General features: G+C 42.0%; 1 protein-coding gene across 4 annotated transcripts in view; it reads left to right on the forward strand.

Moving 5' to 3' along the window:
• The window catches only part of tmem63c (transmembrane protein 63C), a 55070-nt gene that overhangs the window by 15414 nt on the left and 14993 nt on the right, over positions 1-24663 (forward strand). For 2 of the 4 annotated variants that reach the window (XM_024430155.2, XM_024430157.2), the window contains 3 exons: positions 18560-18817; positions 22068-22147; positions 24427-24514. In XM_024430155.2, coding sequence (XP_024285923.1) covers positions 18608-18817; positions 22068-22147; positions 24427-24514 — 378 coding nt within the window. In that variant the 5' untranslated portion in view covers positions 18560-18607. Of the gene's footprint in view, positions 1-4095; positions 4377-18559; positions 18818-22067; positions 22148-24426; positions 24515-24663 lie in introns of those variants that run through there. The other 2 variants (XM_024430158.2, XM_024430156.2) reach the window with 2 other exon arrangements.

Below are 24663 nucleotides of genomic sequence, written 5' to 3' on the forward strand. Positions count from 1 at the left end.
GTCTTCCGTTTAAGACTGATTGTGTTCTTGGGGACCTTCAATGCTACAGAAATATTTTTGGTATTCTCGACACAATCCTGTCTCGGAACTCTTGGCTTGTTTTTTTTTCTCCGACAGGCACCGTCAACTGTGGGACCTTATATAGACAGGTGTGTGCCTTTCCAAATGATTTCCAATCAATTGAATTTACCACAGGTGGATCCAATCAAGTTGTAGAAACATCTCAGGGATGATCAATGGAAACAGGATGCACCTGAGCTCAATTTTGAGTCTCATAGCAAATTGTCTAAATACTTATGTAAAGGTATTTCTGTTTTATTTTTAGTACATTTGAAAATGTTTCTAAAAACCTGTTTTTGCTTTGTCATCATGGGGTATTGTTTGTTGATTGAGGAACATTTTATTTAATACATTACAGCCGTATTCTAAAATGTGGAAAAGTTCAAGAGGTCTGCATACTTTCCAAATGCACTGTATGTGTTAAACCCTTCATTTACACACTTATTGAAAAGACAGATCACCTGTGTGGTGCTGTGATTATCTAAATGAATAACACTGTCTGTTGGCTATGTAGCCTAAATGACAACCCATTAGCTATAGCCATTATCTATTTGTTTAAGTAACAAACTGACTTGGAAACAGGACAACATGATTGTTATGATCTGGACAATTATTTTTGAATGCTCCTCAGCCGATTTGCTGTAAAGGCCTGAGTGGGTGGGAAACTGTTTATATGGCCCATATGTAGGGGGGAAAAGGGCTCAAATGTCATACAGCCTAAGACGCTGAAATTGTACCCACAGTACTTTTTTATTTCGTTGCTCTTTATTTGTATATTTAATTTTGCCCGAATTAAGGCATGATAACAGAGACATTTATAGTGCCTTCCGAAAGTACTCATACCCCTTGACTTACTCTACATTTTTTTGTTATTCTGAATTAAAAATGGATTAAATAGATTTTTCCTCACTTATTTACATACAATACCCTTAATGTCAAATAGAAATGTTAGCAAATGTATTGAAAATGAAATACAGAAATATTGAATTTACATAAGTATTCACACCCCTGAGTCAATACATGTTAAAATCACATGTTGGCAACGTTTTACTGCTAAGAGCTTCGCACGCATGGGTTGTACAATATTTGCCCAGTCTTTTTTAAATTCTTCAAGCTCTGCCAAATTGGTTGTTGATCATTGCTAGACAACCATTTCCATGTCCTGATATAGATTTTCAAGACAATTTAAGTCAGGAAACTTCAATGTCATCTTGGTAAGCAACTCCAGTGTATATTTGACCTTGTGTTTTAGTTACTGCTGAGTCCTGACAACCTCTCCCAGTGTCTGGTGGAAAGCAGACTGAACCAGGTTTTCCTCTAGGATTTTGCCTGTGCCTGATACCTTCTGTTTAATTTTTATCCTGAAAACCTCTCCAGTCCTTAATGATTACAAGCATACCCATAACATGATGCAGCCACCACTACGCTTGAAAATATGGAGAGTGATACTCAGTAATGTGTTATATTGGATTTGCCCCAAACATAACACTTTGTATTAAGGACAGGAAGTTAATTGCGTTGCCACTTTTTTTGCAGTATTAATTTTGCCCTGTTGCAAAAAGGAAACAGGTTTTGGAATGCTTGTATTTTGTAAAGGCTTTTATTTCTGTCAATTAGTATAGCATTGTGGAGTAACTACAATGTTACTGATTCAACAGTTTTCTCCTATCACAGCCATTAAACTCTAACTGTTTTTTAAAGTCACCATTGGCCTCATGGTGAAATCACTGAGCGGTTTCCTTCCTCTCCGGCAACTGAGTTAGGAAGGATGCCTGTAAGGGATATTCAATGTCTTTAAAAAACAACAACTTTTTAAATATATTTTTTTAACCCATCTACCAATCGGTGCCCTTCATTGTGAGGCATTGGGGAAAGCCTCCCTGGTCTTTGGTTGAATCTGTGTTTGAAATGCACTGCATGACGGAGGGACCTTACAGATCCTTGTATATGTGGGATACAGAGATTAGGTCGTCATTCAAAAATCATGTTAAACACTTGCACACAGTGAGTCCATGCAAATTCTGTGACTTGTTAAGCACATTTTTACTAGCCTTGCTTTAAGAAAGGGGTTGAATACTTATTGACTTAGCAATTTAATTTTTTTAATAAATTAGTAAAAATGTCTAAACAATTCTACTTTGACATTATGATGTATTGTGTGTAGGCCAGTGACAAAAAAAAAATCGACATTTGAAATGCAGGCTTTAACACAACAATGTGGAAAAAGTTAAGGGGTGACTGAGCATTTGACCTCCCTTGATCATTTTTGAAAATATATAATAGCCAATCAGCGTTGAGCTAAACTGAGTGCGCTCAGCTGTAAATGGTCCTGGCCCACTGAAAACGTGTCAAGGGAAGCCAGTTTGGATTTGGCTTCAGACCAATCACATCAGAAGCCAAACATCATTGATGGGAAAAAAATAATTGTGTCGTTGTCCTCCTGTGGCCAGCTTGCTAAAATCGGACCTTTCCTATATTAGCCATGGATGGAGTTGGGGATTTGGACTTGTGGTTTTACTTAATTCTCCGTACTCACCAATTATTATAATAGTGATTCTGATCCAACCATGAGAGGATGGCAGTTCAATATGTAGCTTGATGTATGTCGTATGCTAATGTTGACTAGCTGGCTAGCGAGCAAGCATTTTAGCCAAGTAGCCTAGCACAACAAAAACTGTGTACTGTATGACAGTCAAAGACCGTTTAGATTGTTTTTAGTGTCTTTTAGTTGTCACTATTAGACTAAGCATAGGTGAGTTAGACAATGTTTAAATTAAAATGGTGCTGGAATAGTGGAGGCAGCTCCTGTTTTCTTTGAAACTTTTCGGTAACTCCGTGGTTCTAATTCAAGTTTTTTAGTAGTCCAAAAATGTTAGAAACATTACCTTGCTTGACCATTCTGTAGGTAATGTAACTGTTACATGCAAAATGTTTTGTGAACTTCACCGGACAGATGTTGCTCTCTGGTTTTGTGATGAAATAAATGTGTGGTTGAATTTATTCTGCTACTGTGTCTTCGTGTTGTCTCGGCCTTAGGCCTATATATCACAGTGTCAAGGCATAATGAAGTAACGGGGTATAGAGCAAACAACACATTAGTTGTAATATAGCTTTTCTGGAAGGGCTTCCCCAGTGATTTTACCCACGCTACTGTATAGGTTGGCATTTATTTCATTGGAGAATTATATGGAGAGTTGAATGACATCTCTTTAATATACTATAATGATGCCTAAATTATCAAATTCATTTTATTCTCAGCTAACACAGTGATGGCAAGTGCTTTTTGTTATTTTATTGACCCTGAGAGGTTTAACCTATTCCTTTCCTTTGGCTTAAATTTAAAAAACTAGGTCGGCCTATTACACTGGCCAGGACAAATGTATAAATGTATACTTTAGGAGTGTCTCATCTACATCTCAGAAGGTAGAACCAGCCCTAGACAAGCCTCCTTAATAAGTCATTATATTTACTTCACAAATACTAATCAAATCAAAATATATTAGTCACATGCGCCAAATACAACAGGTATTACAGTAACCTTACAGTGAAATGCTTGCTTACCAGCCCCTAACCAACAGTGCAGTTTTTTTAAATATGGATGAGAAGAATAACTAGAGAACTAGTTGACTGCACATAGCATGGACACAGTACTGACACTCAGTGGTTGGGTATGGGAGCTGAACATGCGCTGACCCAGACCTCTCTACTTTCAGAGATTACACCTACTGAATCAAATTAATAAATAAACTGTGACACAATGTGCATAATTTTGGCTCTGTACTCCACCACAATGGATTTGAAAGGAGACAATCAAGATGTGCTTTAAGTGTAGATATTTGGGGCAGAAGGTCAGATGAAGTGAGGAAGAACAGATATCACGAAAGTTTTGTCTTGCAACAGAGGTGAATTGGCTGTTCAGATGTGTAAGAAGGAGACTCCGCGGAGGAGGAAGGTTTAAATACTAGTGCTTGTGTGAAGATGTCTTGGTCTGTTCATCTGTCTGACCATTTGGGTGAATAAACTTGGTTTGAGCTTTACTGGTCGTCCGTGAGTTTTTACTCTTTATTTAGAACCTAACAGTTGGCGCTGCGAGCAGGGTTCACCACGATTTACAGTCGAACTCGGGATTCCGTATCAGTGAAAAAGGAGCCGGAACCAAACGGATGTCGTAACTGTGCCTACCTTATCACTCATTCTGACATCTTGGGGAGATGAGCATCGTAGGCTGATACGGACCTAGAAAGCCTGAACTTATTCAGTAGTCCCATTGTATTACGACCGGTCGTAGTTTTATGGTATATGGTAAGTTCCTAAAGGTAAGCCCGAGCAGGCTGGTACCTGCAGATGGTACGTCCTAGGGGGGTGGGTTCCCTACTAAACCCGTAAAGAGGCGGTGAAAGCCCAGCCGCGGTTGCCGTGAGGCCTTTTGAGAGTGTGTGTGTGTGGATTGTTATGCTTGTGTACGGTAGGTTGTAAATAAGTAGTCCATGGAGAAGGACAACCGGGGGGAATGTGGATGGTGATGAGGTTGCCCATAAGTTCTGGAGGGAAGCCACATTAATTTTTTCTTTTTAAGCAAGAAGATATTCAAACGTGTGATCATGATTTGTGTATATTAGCAGTAGCAATAAGGAGAGAGGTTGGTTCAAGACAACTGTGAATACTTTTGGTAATGTGTGTTATCAACAACAGTGATATTTGAGGCTGAACACTGGAATGAGACATTAGGTCACCCTTATTCTCCAGTAATACATTTGCAGACGCGATACTATTGGTTCTAATACAGATAATAGTTAATAGAGTGGGGGTATCTAAATACTCTGGACACTGTCGGGAGAGGCTTCGGAGTAAAGAGGGGCTAGAGGAAGAACCGTTTTTACTAAAAGCTATAGGGCCGCACAAGCATTCTACCAAATCGGCTCGAATATGGGGAAAAAAATAGCAAATTGGTCAGCATTTCCCTGCTGACGGAAATTCCAATCTAATAGAGAATACAGAGATGTTGTGACTTGAATTGTGACTTGGCACAATGACCTGAAATAAGAATCAACGCTCAATACACCAGCGTTTTGATGTCAGCATTCTATCAACAAAAAAGACAAACCGATAAACCCAAAATTATGAGATGTACGCCGCTGTAAGAACACTGGGTACGTGAGTACATTGATAGAATGTGTACATCTGCTTTGACTGCAGGTTTGAAACCTGTTATCAAAATGGCAATGGCGGGGGTTGTGGATGAAATACAGCAGGATGCTTTGAGAGTGGCATCGAACGCCGCTCAATTCGCGGTCGTGCGAGGCGTAAACACGGCCACAGTGAAAGTCACGAACAGTGGTTTCAATGGCCAAGGTAATACACAGAAACAGGGAGGGAAAAGTAGCGAAAAATCATCAAAGCGTATGGCGACAGATCCCTGTTTTAGATGTGGGACCGTTGGTCATTGGAAGGATGAGTGTAGAATGGTAATGAAGACTACTGCATTCGGAGGGAATGCTGCTATGCATTTTTTACAAAAGAACCAGCAGCGAACACTTGTACACAGCGGGGCAGAAAACTCCTATAGGGGTGCATGGCCTTGGTTCGTTCGATAGTGGTTCATAGAGACGAGTTTCTATGTGAAGGGAGACGTAGGAGGCCACATCTCACACAACTTTCTAATAGATGCCTGGGATCAAATATCACTGATTTCTTATGACGAGAAATAGGCTAAATATACGCCTGGGAAAAGTGTTACAATTAGCAAGGTAACGGGCAGCATCGAAAGCGATACGATTGACATGACAGCCCGCTTGGAGTTTGCCAAAAGGACTCAAACAATGAGAAAACAGATTATCTGGACCGATGAAATCAAGATTGAACTCTTTCGCCTGAATGCCAAGCGTAATGTCTGGAGGAAACCTGGTACTATCCCTACGATGAAGCATGGTGGTGGCAGCATCGTGCTGTGGGGATACTTTTCAGCGGCAGGGACAGAGAGACTAGTCAGGTTCGAGGAAAAGATGAACGGGGCAAAGTACAGAGAGATCCTTGATGAAAACCTGCTCCAGAGCACTCAGGATCTCCGACTGGGGCGAAGGTTCACCTTCCAACAGGACAATGACCCTACGCACACAGCCAAGACAGCGCAGGAGTGGCTTTGGGACAAGTCTCAGAATGTCTTTGAGTGGCCCAGCCAGAGCCCGGACTTCAACCTCACAGAACGAGAGGGTCTGCAGAAAAGAATGGGAGAAACTCTCCAAATACAGGCAGTGGTGTAAAGTACTTAAACTACTTTTAGTAATTTTAATTTTTTCTATTTTAAGTATTTTAATTTATCTGTACTTTTATATTTTTGACAACTTTTACCTCCCTATATTCCTAAAGAAAACAATTACCTTTTTACTCCATACATTTTCCCTGACACTCAAAAGTACTCTTTACATTTAGAATTATTAACAGGACAGGAAATTGGCCCAATTTATGCACTTATCATGAGAACATCCCTACGGCCTCTGATCTGGCAGAATCACTAAACACATATGCTCCATTGGTAAATTATATCTGAGTGTTGCAGTGTTCCCCTGGCTAAAAAACAAGAAAATGGTGCCATCTGGTTTAATTTATGTAAGGAATTTGAAATGATTTACTCTTTTACTTTTGATACTTAAGAATATTTTAATCCAAATACTTAGACTTCTGCTCAAGTAGTATTTTACTGTGTAACTTAAATTTTTATTTGTCATTTTCTATTAAGGTATCTTTACTTTTACTCAAGTATGACAATTGTATACTTTTTCCACCACTGAGTACAGGTGTGCCAAGCTTGTAGCGTCATACCCAAAAAGATCTGAATACTTATGTAAATGGAATATTTCAGTTTATTTTTAATACATTTGCAAAAATGTCTAAACTTGTTTTTGCTTTGTCGTTATGGTGTGTGTGTGTTGATAGGGGGGGGACAATTTAATCCATTTTAGAATAAGGCTGTAACGTAACAAAATGTGGAAAAGGTCAAGGGGTCTGAATACTTTCCAAATGCACTGTTATGGTGCTATATCAGGATTGAAAGTGAATTGGAAAAAAAAATTAAATAATGCAAATTAAAATGTAAAAAAATTCAAGCATGAAAAATAAATTTCTGTGGAAATTTGATTGATTAGGATCCCCATTAGCCGATGCCAATGGTGACAGGTAGTTTTACTAGGGTCTGACACAAAGCAACAAATGGGGAAACAAATCTCAAGAAATTGATGAGAACTATTGGTCACTGATATGTGAAAAATGTGTGTTACTACAACCTTAAAACATATAAATTAAATTACTACACTCCTGCCACAATGCATGTAATGCATCCATAAATGTAATATGTCTGTTGGAGATGCAAAAAACAAAAAGGAACACTATTATACTTATCAAAATATAAGCACAACATGTAAAGTCTTGGTTTCATGAGCCGAAAAGATCCCAGAAATGTTCCTTATACTCATAAAGCGTGTTTCTCCTTTTGTGCACAAATTTGTTTACTGTACATCCCTGTAGGTGACAATTTCTCCTTTCCCAAGATAATCCATCCACCTGACGGGTGTGGCATATCAAGAAGCTGTTTAAACATGATCATTACACAGGTGCACCTTGTGCTGGGGACAAAGACCACTCTAAAATGTGCAGCTTTGTCACAATAGACAATGCCACAGATGTCTCAGCGCTGTTGCCAGATAATTGTTAATGTTAATTACCATAAGCCGTATTCAACGTCGTTTTTGAGAATTTGACAGAACATCCAACGGCCTCACAAACGCAGACCACATGTAGCCACGCCAACCCAGGACCTCCACATCCGGCTTCTTCACCGGCTGCATCGTCTGAGACCAGTACCTGGACAGCTGAATAAAGTGTGGGTTTGCACAACCAAATAATTTTTGCACAAACTGTCACTGTCTCAGGGAAACCCATTTGTGTGCTGATCGTCCTCACCAGGATCTTGACCTGACTGCAGTTTGGCGTCGTAACTGGCTTCAGTGGACAAATGCTCAACTTCGATGGCCACTGGCATGCTGGACAAGTGTGCTCTTTAATCCTGGTTTCAATTGTACCATACAGATGGCAGACTGTGTGTATGGCGTTGTGTGGGCTCGCAATTTTCTGATGTCAACATGTGAACAAAGTGCCCCATGGTGGTGGGGTTATAGTATGGGCTCCGGACAACGAACACAATTGCATTATATCAATGGCTATTTGAATGCACACAGATACCATGACGAAATCCTGAGGCCCATTGTTCTGCCATTCATTCGCTGCCATCACCTCATGTTTCAGCACGATAATGCACGGACCGTGTCTCAAGGATCTGTACACAATTCCTGGAAGCTGAAAATGTCCCAGTTCTTCCATGGCCTGCATACTCACCAGGCACGTGACCCATTGAACATGTTTGGGATGCTCTGGATCAATGTGTATGACCGTGTGTTCCAGTTCCTGCCAATATCCACAGAAATTGAAGAGTGTGGCAACATGCCACAATTAACAGCCTGATCAACCCTATGCAAAGGTGATGTGTCACACTGCACGAGGCAAATGGTGGTCACACCAGATACTGACTGGTTTTCTGATCCACGCCCCTACTCTTCTTTTAAGGTATCTGTGAAAAACAGATGTATATCTGTATTCCCAGTCATGTGAAATCCATAAATTAGGGCCTCATTTATTTTAATTGACTGTTCCTTCTATGAACTGTAACTCAGTTAAACCTTTGACATAGTTGTTATATTGGTCTTGTGACAAACTGACATCATTTTGAGATCATGTCTGTGCTATCATATTGTGTCTAGATGGATGGAAATTCCTATCTCCACAATTATGTCTGTTTGGAAATATGTAAATATTGGTGACCAATATCAAATACATTTATAACTTGGGTCTAATTACTGCAAATAGTTTTTATAGATATCAATTGTAAAGCATCATACTCACCATAAATAACAAACTGGAGGGCTGAACTATGTAGTTACATTAGATTCTGTTTTTTTAAATCAACTCTGGAAACTTTACATTGATCATCTTGAGGAGTGTGACATTTGCCAACGGACATAATCACGGTTTGATTTTGATATGTACTCTGTGTATTGAAAGGGGAGGCTACTGTGTGTTCATGGACTGTTGTGGTGGTTTTTTGTGGTTTTGGTATCTATATGTATGTTTATCCAAAAAAGAATAATTACCTGGGTAAATGGTATATCGCCCAAGCCTAGTAAAAACATGGACTAGGCCTTCCTCAATTGGCCTGTGTAACGCAATGTTCTGTTTGCTGGCTTGATTGTGTTTCACAATGACCTTCATTTGATCCTCTAATTGAAGGGGTACTCTAACTGGGATGGCACGGCTGTTGGTCAGAGATGCAGATAATAGCCAGAAATGTAATTTCAAATAATTATTTTACTGAACTGAATTGGTTGTGAGTAATGGGCCAAGGCAGATCCATTGAACTGTTTACATTGCAGGTTTAGTGTTACAGATTTACCTTTTTTCAGAGTTTGTTTGTATGATGTATTTTTCAGGGCAGCAAATCCTCAGTCAGGTGCACACACACATCCACCTCAGCTGTTTTTCTGGTGCGTTGAGCAGATTAACTGGCTTGAACTACAATTTGCTCTTTTCAACCCCCCCACCCTCTGCTCCTGGTAATGTCTGCCTGCCACTCATGGGGTAAAGGCAGTTCAAGGTTCTAATTTTCCCACAGCAGTCAATAGAATCAGAAGGACTTTTAAGAGGATGAGAAACATTAGTGTTTATAGATTTAATTTGATTGCCTCTTATTTAAACCAGGCTGCTTTTTTAGAGGTGGGAATCATGTGTGGTGTGTGTGTGAGCGAGTGAGAGCGTACAGTATTCAGTTGAGTCACTGCTGCAACGGTGGCACTGGTTGTAGTGCCTCATGACCCGACAGAGTGGGTAGCCCACAGCATCCTGCCCTGTAGTAGGATCCACCTCAGCCCTCTGATGGAGAGACTGATGGACGGACAACTCTGAGCGGATGCAGGTCTGTCTGAACTACTTTATGTTAAGCTCTTATTAGTTGGAGAGGGGAGTATCTCTCTCAATAGATTGTCTGACTGTTTCCCTGTGTGATAGGGCACTATTGTATAGCTCTCCCTGCGCACAGCTGTTTACTTTTGTTGTCCACACTTGCTCACTAAGTGATGTAATTGCTGTTGTTTGTGAATGCTTCTTGGTTATGGTTCATTTATGAAATATTCACCCTCCCCTCTCCATCCTTATTGTTTTATCTAGAACTACTGTGATATAGAGATTTCCATTCTACAGTAAAGTAATGGGACAGAATTGAATAGGTTGTCATGCAAGCCTATTGTGCTTTTTGTTGCTGATAGGTGGGGCATTTTGTTTTATTTCATCATTGTGTTTGCACAAACAGCAGTGTACGCGGTTGGATAATAATAATAACCCTCTATCACATTACTGTATCTCTTGCAGTATTGCTTGTTGGTAGAGAGCTTTTGCTTAAACTCTGCAGTAAACCTATGTTTGTACTGTGCAAGGCTGTACTATAGTTAAGTGTTAATAACCCTTGGGGCGGCAGGGTAGCCTAGTGGTTAGAGCGTTGGACTAGTAACCGGAAGGTTGCGAGTTCAAAACCCCCGAGCTGACAAGGTACAAATCTGTCGTTCTGCCCCTGAACAGGCAGTTAACCCACTGTTCCCAGGCCGTCATTGAAAATAAGAATTTGTTCTTAACTGACTTGCCTGGTTAAATAAAGGTCAAATAAAAAATAAAAAATAATGGAAAGGGAACCCTCATTTAACAGATAAGGAAGGTACTATGGCATGCTGGGGCAGTGAGGAGGGCAAACTCAATCACTACCCAGCTAGCACATTTGGTTCCTTGGAAGTTGTGGGAATGTACGTTTTTGGTTTGCCATTGTTCCTGGGAAGGAAGCCATACGTTTCCTTTTTTAAAACATTCCAAGAATGGAAGTGAACATTTTGCCTGTTCTGGGGACCTTCATTTTTAGGTTGCTGGGAGGTTCTAAGAATGTTTTACAATGGTTCCCTATGTTTTCCTGGGCGATTTTATTAATGTTCTGAGAATGGAAATTATAGCTTATTTGAAGGTAATTAAATAACGTTCTGATAACATGTTTCAATCATACTTTTAATAACACTGCTAGCTCTGTTTTGAACTCTATTCACAGATAGGATACATGGAAATTATTTTGCTTAGGCATTAATCATGCAAACACGTTTATTGTCAGTGAGATTCGAGCCTGAGCTTCTGTTCTCTATCCATGTAATTAGTTCGCTGCGCCACCAGGATTGAGCTAGCATGCTATGTTTTTTAAACTCCTACAAAGCTGTTCATTTTAGTCTATTGAAAAAGACCCCATTTCAAAGGAAGCAAGCACCCATTAAGATCAATTAGTGGGCTTGGCCGACACACCTGAACACAATTAACAAGATGGAGGATAGTCAGAGATTTTTGTTGATACTGAGAACGGACTGTATATGTTTTTAAAAAACGTTCTCTGAAAGTTTAACTTTTTAAACTTTTTTTTAATGGACATTTTTCCTAAGGTTCTCTGAACAATTTAAGAACATTACTTTAAGTAGAACAATGAGGAAACCTGTAGGAAACGTTCCTTTAAAAAAAAATGTTTTAACCTTTATTTAACTAGGCAAGTCAGTTAAGAACAAATTCTTATTTTCAATGACGGCCTAGGAACAGTGGGTTAACTGCCTGTTCAGGGGCAGAATGACAGATTTGTACCTTGTCAGCTCGGGGATTTGAACTTGCAACCTTTCGGTTACTAGTCCAACGCTCTAACCTCTAGCCTACCCTGCCGCTTAAATGTGCTGAGAATGTTCCAAAAGCCACGTAACTATTCTGCACCATTCCCAGAAAGTTGTGGGAAGGTTGTATGCAAAATTACCGTAAGACAAACATGCTTTCACCAAGCTCCAAGAAACATATGGTTCTCAGAACGGCATGTGCTAGGTGGGTAGAATAGAAATAAACATCTCCTCAGAGAGCTTTGTTGGGTCTGATTTTTATCCTGGATCCATGGGGACTTCCTGTTGTCCTCAGGGAAATTTCCAGATGCTGCTGGCAGCAGACAGTTGACACACAATGATCTGAAAACCAATCTCTTCACAAGATTAGCCCAGTGTGAAAGATAGGCCTAATGGTTTTTATAGCTTTAATGTATTGTCCCAGTCTGTTTGCCACTGCTATCAGTTCATCAGCTCGCCCATTGATGCCTGCAGGAAATATCCTGTTGTTGCACCAGCTCTCTAGCTGCACAGTGAGCGGCTCATGGTGTCCTCTGATATCACATACCGTAAGTTTCCCAAGAGTCACAAGAAGTGACATTATTGATGCAGTGAAATCACACCAAAGTGGAGTCCAGTAATGTTTGACATTTTGCATGCTTAATATCTTTCTTTTATCTCTCTCTCTCTAACCTCGTTCTCACTCTAGTTGCTGTCTCTTTCTTATCTCCTGAAAGCTAATAGTTGGACAGCACAGTTGTTGGACAACATTGTGATGCAGTTTTGGCTGCTTTTACTGTTGCTGCTGCATAAATTACTCAAGGTTTGAGGAACCTTAAAATTAAAACATTACCTTGTTCAACGTGTCTCCTATTCAGATCGAAGTATTATTTTGCATTACAGCAAGGTTCAGATAGGGCTCAGATGATATTGACTTTACTGTGGCAATTTGCTCAGTGAAAAGTGTATACAAATACTGTTGAGCTAAGAAATGGTCTTGTATTGATTGGTCAGAGAGCTTAGGAGTGTACGTAGCTGCAGTTAGCTTTGCTCAGGCCCTGACTGAGGTCACAGCAGTGTGAGTGATGTGTTCATACCCTCTGTGTTCTCATCCAGGCCCAGGGGACAACGGTGCATTCGCAAAGTATTCAGACCCCTTTACTTTTCCAAAATTATGTTAGAGCCTTATTCTAAAATGGATTACATTTTTTTTCTCCATCAATCTACACACAATACCCCATAATGACAAAGCAAAAACAGTTTTTTAGACATTTTTACAAATGTATTAAAAATAAACTGATATCAGATTTCAGACCCTTTACTCAGAACTTTGTTGAAGCACCTTTGGCAGTGATTATAGCTTTGAGTCTTCTTGGGTATGACGCTACAAGCTTGGCACACTTGTATTTGGGGAGTTTCTCCAATTATTCTCTGCAGATCCTCTCAAGCTCTGTCAGGCTGTGTGCTTAAGCGCTCTGGAGCAGGTTTTCATCAAGAATCTCTCTATACTTTCCCTCGATCCTAACTAGTCTCCCAGTCCCTGAAAAACATCCCCACATCATGTTGCTGCTACCACCATGCTTCGCAACAGGGATGGTGCCAGGTTTCCTCCAGACGTGATGCTTGGCATTCAGGCCAAAGAGTTCAATCTTGGTTTCATCAGACCAGAGAATCTTGTTTTTCATGGTCTGAGAGTCCTTTGGGTGCCTTTTGGCAGATTCCAAGCGGGCTGTCATGTGCCTTTTAATGAGGCCACTCTACCATAAAGGCCTGATTGGTGGAGTGCTGCAGAGATGGTTGTCCTTCTGGAAGGTTCTCCCATCTCCACAGAGGAACTCTGGAGTTCTGTCCGAATGACCGTTGGGTTCTTGGTCACGTCCCTGACCAAGGCCCTTCTCCCCCGATTGCTCAGTTTGGCCGGGTGGCCAGCTCTATGAAGAGTCTTGGTGGTTCCAAACTTCTTCCATTTAAGAATGATGGAGGCCACTGTGTTCTTGGGACTTCAATGCTGCAGAAATTGTTTTGTACCCCTCCCCAGATCTGTGCCTTGACACAATCCTGTCTCAGAGCTCTACGGACAATTCCTTCAATTGCTCGGTTTTTGCTCTGACATGCACTGTCAACTGTGGGACCTTATATAGACGTGTGTGTGCCTTTCCAAATCATGTCCAATCAATTGAAATTTTCAAACATTTCTAAAAACCGGTTTTCACTTTGTCGTTATGAGGAATTGTGTTCAGGTTGAGGATTTTCATTGAATCCATTTTAGAGTAAGGCTGTAACATGACAAAATGTGGAAAAGGGGAAGGGGTCTGAATACCTTCCGAATGCATTGTATACCGACAAACTTTGAACCCCAGCAAGCTGCTCTTGGATCAGTTGAGTACACAGTGAAAAGCCTCTAAGATGCATAGCATGATATGCTTAACTTTTACAATACCAATTTACTGTACATCACCTCAAGTATTGGTAGAGGTGCGTGCTATGTAATGTTTCATGAATGTTTTATTTAACCAGGTACGTCATTGAGAACACATTCTCTTTTACAATAATGACCTGCTCCTGTGGTCAAACGTTTAATCGCCAGATCATGATTTGCGTTTCTTCAATACATTGCTTTATCTGCAGGCTACTGAACTGTTCACGGCAGCCAAGCCATGTGACCAGTCCACTTCCTGTCTCCGTGGGCCAGTGAAGATTGATGGCCACTCGTTATCTCCACCTGGAGCTCCAGTCCACTGCTACTCTGTTATTTACATGGCATTGTGTAAGCCAGCCATGGCTTTTTAATAGACGTATGTCTTCCTCCTGTCAGCTCATGGTGAATGAGGGAAGCCTGTGTTACTAGGACTGCCTTCACTCTGCCATAGCATGCTGACAAGACCAGGGAATATCACTCAGTGGGTGCTTCACCAGACATAAATGAGTGTTGATGGGGTGAAAAATAGCAGGAGCACACAACACCTATCCTAGTTTTTAAGATCTACTGTAACCAGTATGTTTAGACAATAGGCCTAGGTATGATGAGATGAGAGCCGGCCAACAGGCTGTAAGCTATCCGTTTTTTCACTGGGAAGATTCTTCAGATGGCTGTACCTGTTTTACTGTAATTTGTCATAGACGCTTGCTAAAAAACATTAACTGGCATTTGTCAAATTTGTATAGAATCAACTTGATCCCATCTGTCGAAGACGCTTGGACCTTATTTTTTTTATATTTTCAGTGGTGTTGTTAACGAACACGCCCCATAAAGAAAATGAGAATTAAAAACAGGTTCAGCCCCTGGTTCGGACGTGATCTTGCAGAGTTACTCCACCTCAAGAATTGCATTTGGCAAATTGCATTTGGCTCGCCACACGCATAGTCAGGCTGACTGGCTCTCGTTCAAGCAAATGAGAAATAAGTGGCGGCAGGTTGCCTAGTGGTTAGAGCGTTGGACTTGTAACCGAAAGGTTGCAAGATCGAATCCCCAAGCTGACAAGGTCCCCCCTGAACAAGGCAGTTAACCCACTGTTCCTAGGCCGTCATTGAAAATAAGAATTTGTTCTTAACTGACTTGCCTTGTTAAAGGTAAAATAAAAAAGTGGACTCAGGCTATCCAGAAGGCCGAAGTTAGTTACTTTAAAGAGCAGTTCTCTCTCTGTGGGTCTAACCCCAAGAAGTTCTGGAAAACGGTTAAAGACCTGGAGAATAAACCCTCTTCACAGCTGCTCTTAAAGTTGATGTGGTTGTGACTTACAAGAAGCACATGGCTGAGCTCTTTAATCACTTCATTAAGTCAGGATTCCTATTTGACTCAGCCATGAGTCATGTTGGCTGTCCAACATTTCCTCATCTCCCACCCCTTCTAATGCGACTATCGGGATGCTTCTCCCTCTATTTCCCCTAACCCGCTACAAGGTCACAGAGTCCGAGGTGCTAAAGGAGCTCCTGAAACTTGACCCCAAAAAAACGATCTGGGTCAGATGGTTTATACCCTTTCTCCTTTAAGGTTGCTGCCACTATCATCGCCAAGCCTATCTCAAACCTTTTTTAACCTGCCTCTCCTTTCTGGGGAGGTTCCCATTGCTTGGAAGGCAGCCACGGTTCATCCTTTATTTAAAGGGGGAGATCAAGCTGATCCTAACTGTTATAGGCCTATTTCTATTTTGCCCTGTTTATCAAATGTGTTGGAAAAACTTGTCAATAATCAACTGACTGGCTTTCTTGATGTCTATAGTATTCTCTTGGGTATGCAATCTGGTTTCCGCTCAGTTTATGGATGTGTCACTTCAACCTTAAAGGTGTTCAATGATGTCACCATTACCCTTGATTCTAAGAAATGTTGTGCTGCTATTTTTAATGACTTGGCCAAAGCTTTTGATATGGTAGACCATTCCATTCTTGTAGCTCAGGCAGTAGGAAGCTCTCTCATCCATTTATATGCAGATGATAGTCTTATACTCAGCTGGCCCCTCCCCGGATTTTGTGTTAAATGCTCTACAACCAAGCTTTCTTAGTGTCCAATAAGCTTTCTCTGCCCTTAACCTTGTTCTGAACACGTCCAAAACAAAGGTCATGTGGTTTGGTAAGAAGAATGCCCCTCTCCCCACCGGTGTGATTACTGCCTCTGAGGGTTTAGAGCTTGAGGTAGTCACCTCATACAAGTACTTGGGAGTATGGCTAGACAGTACACTGCCCTTCTCTCAGCGCATATCAAAGCTGCAGGTTAAAGTTAAATCTAGACTTGGTGTCCTCTATCGTAATCAGTCCACTTTCACCGCAGCTGCCAAACTAACCCTGATTCAGATGATCATCCTTCCGATGCTAGATTAAGGAGACCTAATGTATAGATCGGCAGGTAAGGGTGCTCTCAAGCGGCTAGATGTTCTTTACCATTCGGCCATCGGATTTGCCACCAATGCTCCTGATAGGACACATCACTGCACTCTATACTCCTCTGTTAACTGGTCATCTCTGTATACCCATCGCAAGACCCACTGGTTGATGCTTATTTATAAAACCCTCTTAGGCCTCACTCCCCCCTATCTACTGCAGCCCTCATCCTCCACATACAGCACCTGTTCTGCCAGTCATTCTGTTAAAGGTCCCCAAACACATCCCAGGGTCGCTCCTCTTTTCAGTTCGCTGCAGCTAGCGACTGGAACGAGCTGCAACAAACACTGAAACTGGACAGTTTTATCTCAATCTCTTCATTCAAAGACTCGGTCATGGACACTCTCACTGACAGTTGAGGCTGCATTGCGTGATGTATTGTTGTCTCGATCTTATTGTCTTTTGTGCTGTTGTCTGTGTCCAGTAATGTTTGTACCATGTTTGTGCTGCTACCATCTTGTTGCTACTGTGCTGTGTTGTCATGTGTTGCTGCCTAGCTATGTTGTTGTCTATGATCTCCCTTTGTCCTATTTTTATTTTTTAAATCCTAGCCTCCATCCCCGCAGGAGGCCTTTTGTTAGGCCATCATTATAAATAAGAATTTGTTCTCAACTGACTTGCCTAGTAAATAAAGGTTAAATAAAAAAATCCAGTCTATTGGATATGAACACTTACTGCAATATCCCCAGGGAGAGAAACCACTCTAGAGAGGGCGTTGGGTTACAGGAGTCACTTCTTGTTTAAATGGCATTCATTCCCTCATCCTCAACTTTAAGGACACTGGCAGCCATTATAATTGGACTGGGGGGAAAATGCTCTGAAATCAGACTTAAAAATATGCCTTTGTACTTTGCAGTGTTGGGGTGAATGGAAAAGACAAAGTAATATGATGACATGAAGGAAGCACATGCCAAACATTATCTCAGCAAACAGTTGGATTGATGGAGGTTTTGAATTTCACTGGGTCCATTGTGACCTCCAGATTAAATGTATTGTGTGTAGATACACCGTCAAGCCCATATCGCCTGGACCTGAAGGCGTTGGAGAGATCCTCTTTGTGCCTGTACAGAAAAAGGCAGAGTGTGGCCCATAGGGAATCCATACCTTAGTCCTAAACAGTAGCATGCCAAGGCCAGTCGGATAACAATGCAATATTTGACAAGGAATAGTCAACCATAATTGAGCAGTTTTCACTGATTTGGAAATGCAAGAATAACATGCTTGCAATTCCACTCACTTGATAGTTTGTAGCTAACTACTGTACAGCTTGTTTGGTCCGGCGTGCGTCAAGTCACTCTGGTTCACACTGACCGTGTGCAGAAAGTAGTCCATCACAACTTCTTCCCATTGAACTTTGTCGATAGCACCTGCTAAATTCAGGGCAGCAATGTTGTTCAGCAGAGTTCTCCATGGCTAACATTATCTTTCAAAAAAAGCTGCGGTAGCAAGGATTATCTACACATACTAAGCAGCTCATGTTATAGACAGAAGTGTGCTACATGGCAGACCAATCTGAACTCATCTCTCGGCATATCCAGCCCATCCATTATCTCAGCCAATCATAGCTAGCAAGAAGGTTCCTAACTTTTTCCGTGGCTAAACCAACTAGGCTTGTAATTTAAGAATTGTATTTGTATTTACAGATGGCATACAAGTTTGTTATTAAGGCACATGAAAGTTAACATATTTATGAAGGCATTTCTGCCCCAAAATGCATTTTGATAAAAATGTTCAAATGCCTCTCCTGTGAAGTAGTGATGTGTGACATACTTTGATAGCGATTGAGCGCAAACATCAAAAGCATGGCGTGGGATATGGCATACCGTTCAATATGAATCACTTTCCTTTTTCTATTTCCTCAGTTATGGTTGCATGACTTCAGCCCCTGAGACTTAGGCCTTGGCTCACTCATGGTGGATTCTGAGTTTGTGGTGAGGGCGCCCCCTCTGGATGGGAGGGATATGGAGCTGGATGTGCTGGGCTTCCTGGACTCTCTGGGGGAGGACAACACCACAGCAGCAGAGAGGTGCTACCGCTCCCACTCCCGCAGCAGTGTCCTGCAGGGCCTGCCTTTTGGAGGGGTGCCCACGGTCCTCGCCATCAATGTTGTCCTGTGGCTGGTATGTTGCTGACACAGACACACCGATACATGTATGTATACACAATCGCGCGCACACACACACACACACACACACACACACACACACACACACACACACTACAGTGCTACAGCAGTACCAGAGACATTTTCCCCAAAGACCCATCCTTCACGTGAAGTGCAACATTGTATCAAATCATCAACCGGGTTGACCCAAAGCTGTCCCTCATGAACTTGCAAAATTATATCATCTAGCTTATTCCGGGGCGTCAGAGTTTCAGACATCTGTTTTTAATGATGATCCCACTGGATGTTTGGAATCATCAGATCATGATATTTTGCTCTTTCACACCAAGTCTGGGTGATTATCGAAGCTGGGAGTGTTTGAAAAAGACTTCAAATACTGAGGAACTAAACAGACATTGTTGACTTACTGTGTGAGATGAAGAAAAAATGACTGAGAAGCTCAGCTCATTAGTGGTGGATGTGGTGAGTTATGACAATCAGACATTGCCAAATGGGCGCTTTCTTACTTTTGCATGCAGCAGGCCCGGTAGGCCTACTTCTGTGTGTACTCAGGTTCTCTCTCTCCCTCAACTTTATCAGGAACGAGAAACCAGACACATGCTCATTGCTGACATGGATTACGCCAAACAAAAGCCAATGAAAACATTTACAAAACTCATGGTTATGAAATAAACCAAAATGTGTTTCTCACAAGTGTAGCAGGTTGTAAACTCCTCAAACAACGTTTCCAGTCTGGGAATGAGAGCAGTAAATGACTGTAATTAATACAATACAGGCATTAACATAAATGAATGTAACCAAATGATGGGGAATTAATGGTACATTTACTAGGCCTACTGGTGACCTGTAATGGAGAATTGATAGAAAATAAACAAATGGAAAACGATTCACACAATTAAACAATGAATGCACAAGAATTGGCAGGAGACAGCTGAACGCATTCTGGAGAGCTGAGCACATGCATTCTGGAGAGCTGAGCACATGCATTCTGGAGAGCTGAGCACATGCATTCTGGAGAGCTGAGCACATGTATTCTGGAGAGCTGAGCACATGCATTCTGGAGAGCTGAGCACATGTATTCTGGAGAGCTGAGCACATGCATTCTGGAGAGCTGAGCACATGTATTCTGGAGAGCTGAGCACATGCATTCTGGAGAGCTGAGCACATGCATTCTGGAGAGCTGAGCACATGTATTCTGGAGAGCTGAGCACATGCATTCTGGAGAGCTGAGCACATGCATTCTGGAGAGCTGAGCACATGCATTCTGGAGAGCTGAGCACATGCATTCTGGAGAGCTGAGCACATGCATTCTGGAGAGCTGAGCACATGCATTCTGGAGAGCTGAGCACATGCATTCTGGAGAGCTGAGCACATGCATTCTGGAGAGCTGAGCACATGCATTCTGGAGAGCTGAGCACATGCATTCTGGAGAGCTGAGCACATGCATTCTGGAGAGCTGAGCACATGCATTCTGGAGAGCTGAGCACATGCATTCTGGAGAGCTGAGCACATGCATTCTGGAGAGCTGAGCACATGCATTCTGGAGAGCTGAGCACATGCATTCTGGAGAGCTGAGCACATGCATTCTGGAGAGCTGAGCACATGCATTCTGGAGAGCTGAGCACATGCATTCTGGAGAGCTGAGCACATGCATTCTGGAGAGCTGAGCACATGCATTCTGGAGAGAGACACGCCATGTCTTTGCCAGACACCCCTCCCTTCTTCTTGCAACATTTTAAATTATATTCAACACTATCTTCACGCATTTTAGATGCTTATTACTGACAGCTGCTACTCAGTCAGCTAGACCTTTTGCCACTCGCACTACCCAAATTGCGGGCTTCCCAAATAGGCATAGGCCTACACACTTGTGATTTGAAACAATCCACAATAAAATATTTTTTAAATAAGCTAATGATCCTCTGTGGCTAAGTCATGCGCCCTGGTGAATTATTTTGAATGATTTAATTTAGACACGAGTAATTATAGCCAATTTTGTCGAAACAACAATTTCCTTTAGGAGAATCCAGCATCCTAACAGTGCACTCTGCACCCGCCAATTTTCCTTTCCAATTCACAAGAGGCTGAAACCAGAGATCTGTATAATGACGAGATGGTCATGTCTCCGCACTAACAATAAGAGTTGCAAAGGTGGGAAGGCAGGCGACAAGCTGCATATTATGCCCATAGAAACGCATTGGGCTTATTCTGGACAGATTTTACCCAGAGTCAGCCCTCTAGTTTTGCCTCTTCCTCTCTGCTGAAATTATATCACCGGAGTGGAGAAAGCATCCGAGTGAGCGAAACAGCGCCCCTCTATATGTAGCCCATGTATCTGATGCTGTCTGGCCAGAAATAGTATGACATGTCATAATACTCTTTTGGTCCAGGCAGCATCAGATACATGGTGTACACATACTGAGACCGAGGGGCGCTGTTTTGCTCGCTCGGGTGCTTTAACTGAGATCGATGCGTCTTTCCGTCAGCATGCGTCTCGGTCAAATAAATTATCAATATTTCAATATTTTATTTGTACAGGCAAGAAGGTGGGGCGGGCTAGGCCCCCTGAGGCCCGTCCATAATGCTGGATCTGCTTACAAGCCTTCACATTCATCGTTTTATGATACAAACACTACTCCATTCTCCTCTTCTCTATAAAATACGGTGTGTTTAGAAATCTGCAGAAAGATTACTCTTCCCACTCCAGGATGATGATAGAAATCCATCTGTCTCCAGATTTGTGAATGTACACCTCTGTTCCGCTGTCAGTTCTTGTCAAACTAGATTTTCTCTCTGGTTATCAGTCTTGTCTACCAGCCCATGTTTAATTGATTCACTGTGATTGTTCCCTGGTAGTCAGGACAACACAGAAGATTAATAGCAGTGTCTTAATGACGATTTCAAGTGTGTTTCAAACCTTGATTTTCCCCCCGTGTGACAGCGTACCGCCTCTGCACCATTCCTAACATCACACAAAATAATCATCTGTGGGGCATCAGCGGAACGTGGACACCCACCCAGGGACAAGAGATGGAAGATACAACGAGGGGATATTATATATGCAGAGAGCTTAGGAATTGCATTTGGCCACGACTATAAAAGCAGAATGTATTACTCATCTTAGTCCAATACCTTGTTAAACATTGTCCTGGTTGCCCATGCATGGCTTTAGACCAGTATGGAGGCGCAGGGAGGTGGTGGTTGATGAGCTCTGTGTGTCTTATAACTCGTTCTTTGTATTGCAGTTTCTTTTGCTCATCTTTTCCTGTTTGAGGAAAGCTGCATGGGACTATGGCCGTCTGGCTCTACTCATGGAGAATGACAGGTAGAGTAAAGCCCTTCACCTCAGCTTCTTCATTCTCACTGTATTTTAAGTCTGATTTAGAAGTCGAGGCAACACTCAAGATGGAGAAATCCGTATCGAAAGCATAATTCATGACTGATTGACATTGTGCTACTTGAGATTGGCTCCCCCTCCTGAGAAGAAATGGTACTGCCCAGGCATTCTCATGCTCATGAAATACTTTGTTTTCCTGTCTCTCTTGCTTTGATGGAGCTCGTTTTTACACTTACATTGCTTTAATATAACTATGCCTAACAAAATATAAACGCGACATGCAACAATTTAAAAGATGAGTTATAGTTCATATAAGGAAATCAGTCAATTTAAATAAAGTAGTTAGGCCCTAATCTATTGATTTTACATGACAGGGAATACAGATATGCATCTGTTGGTCACAGATAATTAATTATTATTTTTTTAAAGTAGGGGTGTGGATCAGAAAACCAGTCAGTATCTGATGTGACCATTTGCCTCATGCAGCACAACACATCTCCTTCGCATAAAGTTGATCAGGCTGTTGATTGTGGCCTGTGGAATGTTGTCCCACTCCTCTTCAATGGCTGTGTGAAGTTGCTGGATATTGGTGGGAACTGTGGAACATGCTGTCGTACACGTCTATCCAGAGCATCCCAAACGGGCTCAATGCGTCACATGTCTGACTATGCAGGCCATGGAAGAACCTGGACATTTTCAGCTTCCAGGAATTGTGGACAGATCCTTGCGACATAGGGCCGTGCATTATAATGCTGAAATATGAGGTGATGGCGATGGATGAATGGCGCGACAACAGGCCTCAGGATCTCGTCACGGTATCTCTGTGCATTCAAATTGCCATTGATAAAATACAATTGTGTTCGTTGTCCATAGCTTATGCCTGCCCATACCATAATCCCAGCGCCACCATGGGGTACTCACTTCACATTGACATCAGAAAACCACCCACCACACAACGCCATACACGTGGTCAACAGTTGTGAGGCCGGTTGGATGTACTGACAAATTCTCTAAAACGGCTTATGATAGAGAAATTAATATTATCTGGCAACAGGTCTGGTGGGCAGGCCAACTGCACGCGCCCTCAACTTGATGTCTGTGGCATTGTGTTGTGACAACTGCACACTTTAGAGTGGCCATTTTTTGTCCCCAGGACAAGATGCACCTGTGTAATGATCGTTCTGTTTGCCAAGTTAATCCAGCCACCTGACAGGTGTGGCATATCAAGAAGCTGATTAAACGGCATGATCATGTAAACAAATTTGTGCACAAAATTTGAGCTAAATAAGCTTTTTCTGCAAATGAAACATTTCGGGGGTCTTTTATTTCAGCCCTTGAAACATGGGACCAAAACTTTACATGTTATTTTTATTCCGTATTGTATACATACATAAAATGTAATCACTTTTTACACATTATCACAATCTGTGAGTACAATTTTTTTCCCCCCAAGCATTGATACCATAATATGCAGAAGGCAATAATGGCACACTCATTGTAGCTCTGATTTTCCTGAATCTTAGGACCTTGTTAGCTTTTACAGTGACGTGAGGTCCAGTCAGTCCTCTGTGTGGGTCTGCAGAGTGAGGCTCTGCAACAGCTTACTTCTGCCTGACCTGGAGCCACTCCGGTGTGAGTGTGGGGTTGATTTAGTTCTGCCTGACCAGCAGCAGCTCTCTGCCACCCTGGGGCAGTGACATCTGTTTGTTCTGCGGAGCGGGCGGCCGTCGCGCTAATTCAATTATTACGCTTAAAGTGGCACGCTGTAGAGCTGTCAGCAACTTCAACTTGAAAAAAACATCACCAAACTCAATCATCACAATGCTTCATTGAATTCCAGGGACACTGTCCATCCCTCCTCCCTCCTATCATTGATATGATCTCAGATTGACTGGAGTTCTAAGGGGAGGACCGCATCCTGCATGGAATAGCTATTAGACCCAGCCAACACAATTAGCGCTCATGCTGTCTGCAGGCTCTGTGCCTGACCGTCTGTTGGAAAGAGAGGATATTAAACTTCCCACAGTCACTCATTGCAAAATGGGTTCACGTTTGCTATATCATTTTAGGATGCTGTCCAGGCCACTGAAAATCATCCTTCCAAGAATGTGTTTAACGGCTGTAGTCTCATACTGTGCAGTCTTGTTGCTCGTCCAGTATAGTGGCTTCCATCTTGTGATCTATGTGATGAGCTTCCTTCCTTCCTATTCTGTAGGAAGAGACCCATGCACCATAATGATAATCCTGGTATGTCTTCTGTTGCTCAGCCTCACGTCCCTGTTCTACGGAGAGCAGAATGAGAAGGAGAAGTCCCCGTCAGAGTCCAGCCCGTCAGACTCCGACACCAAGGACTTGGTAAGTCCAACTTTATTATGGATCCAAGTCCAGACAGTAGGATAAGTCTGGAGGTATAGCTGATAAAGGGTGACCCTGTTTGAGTGTGATTCCACTCTTTTTGTGACCCTGATCAAGCACTTTTCCTTAATTGAGTTGATGAAACATCC

Source organism: Oncorhynchus tshawytscha, linkage group LG08 (genome assembly GCF_018296145.1).
Source record: "Oncorhynchus tshawytscha isolate Ot180627B linkage group LG08, Otsh_v2.0, whole genome shotgun sequence".
In the NCBI taxonomy this organism is placed as follows: domain Eukaryota; kingdom Metazoa; phylum Chordata; class Actinopteri; order Salmoniformes; family Salmonidae; genus Oncorhynchus; species Oncorhynchus tshawytscha.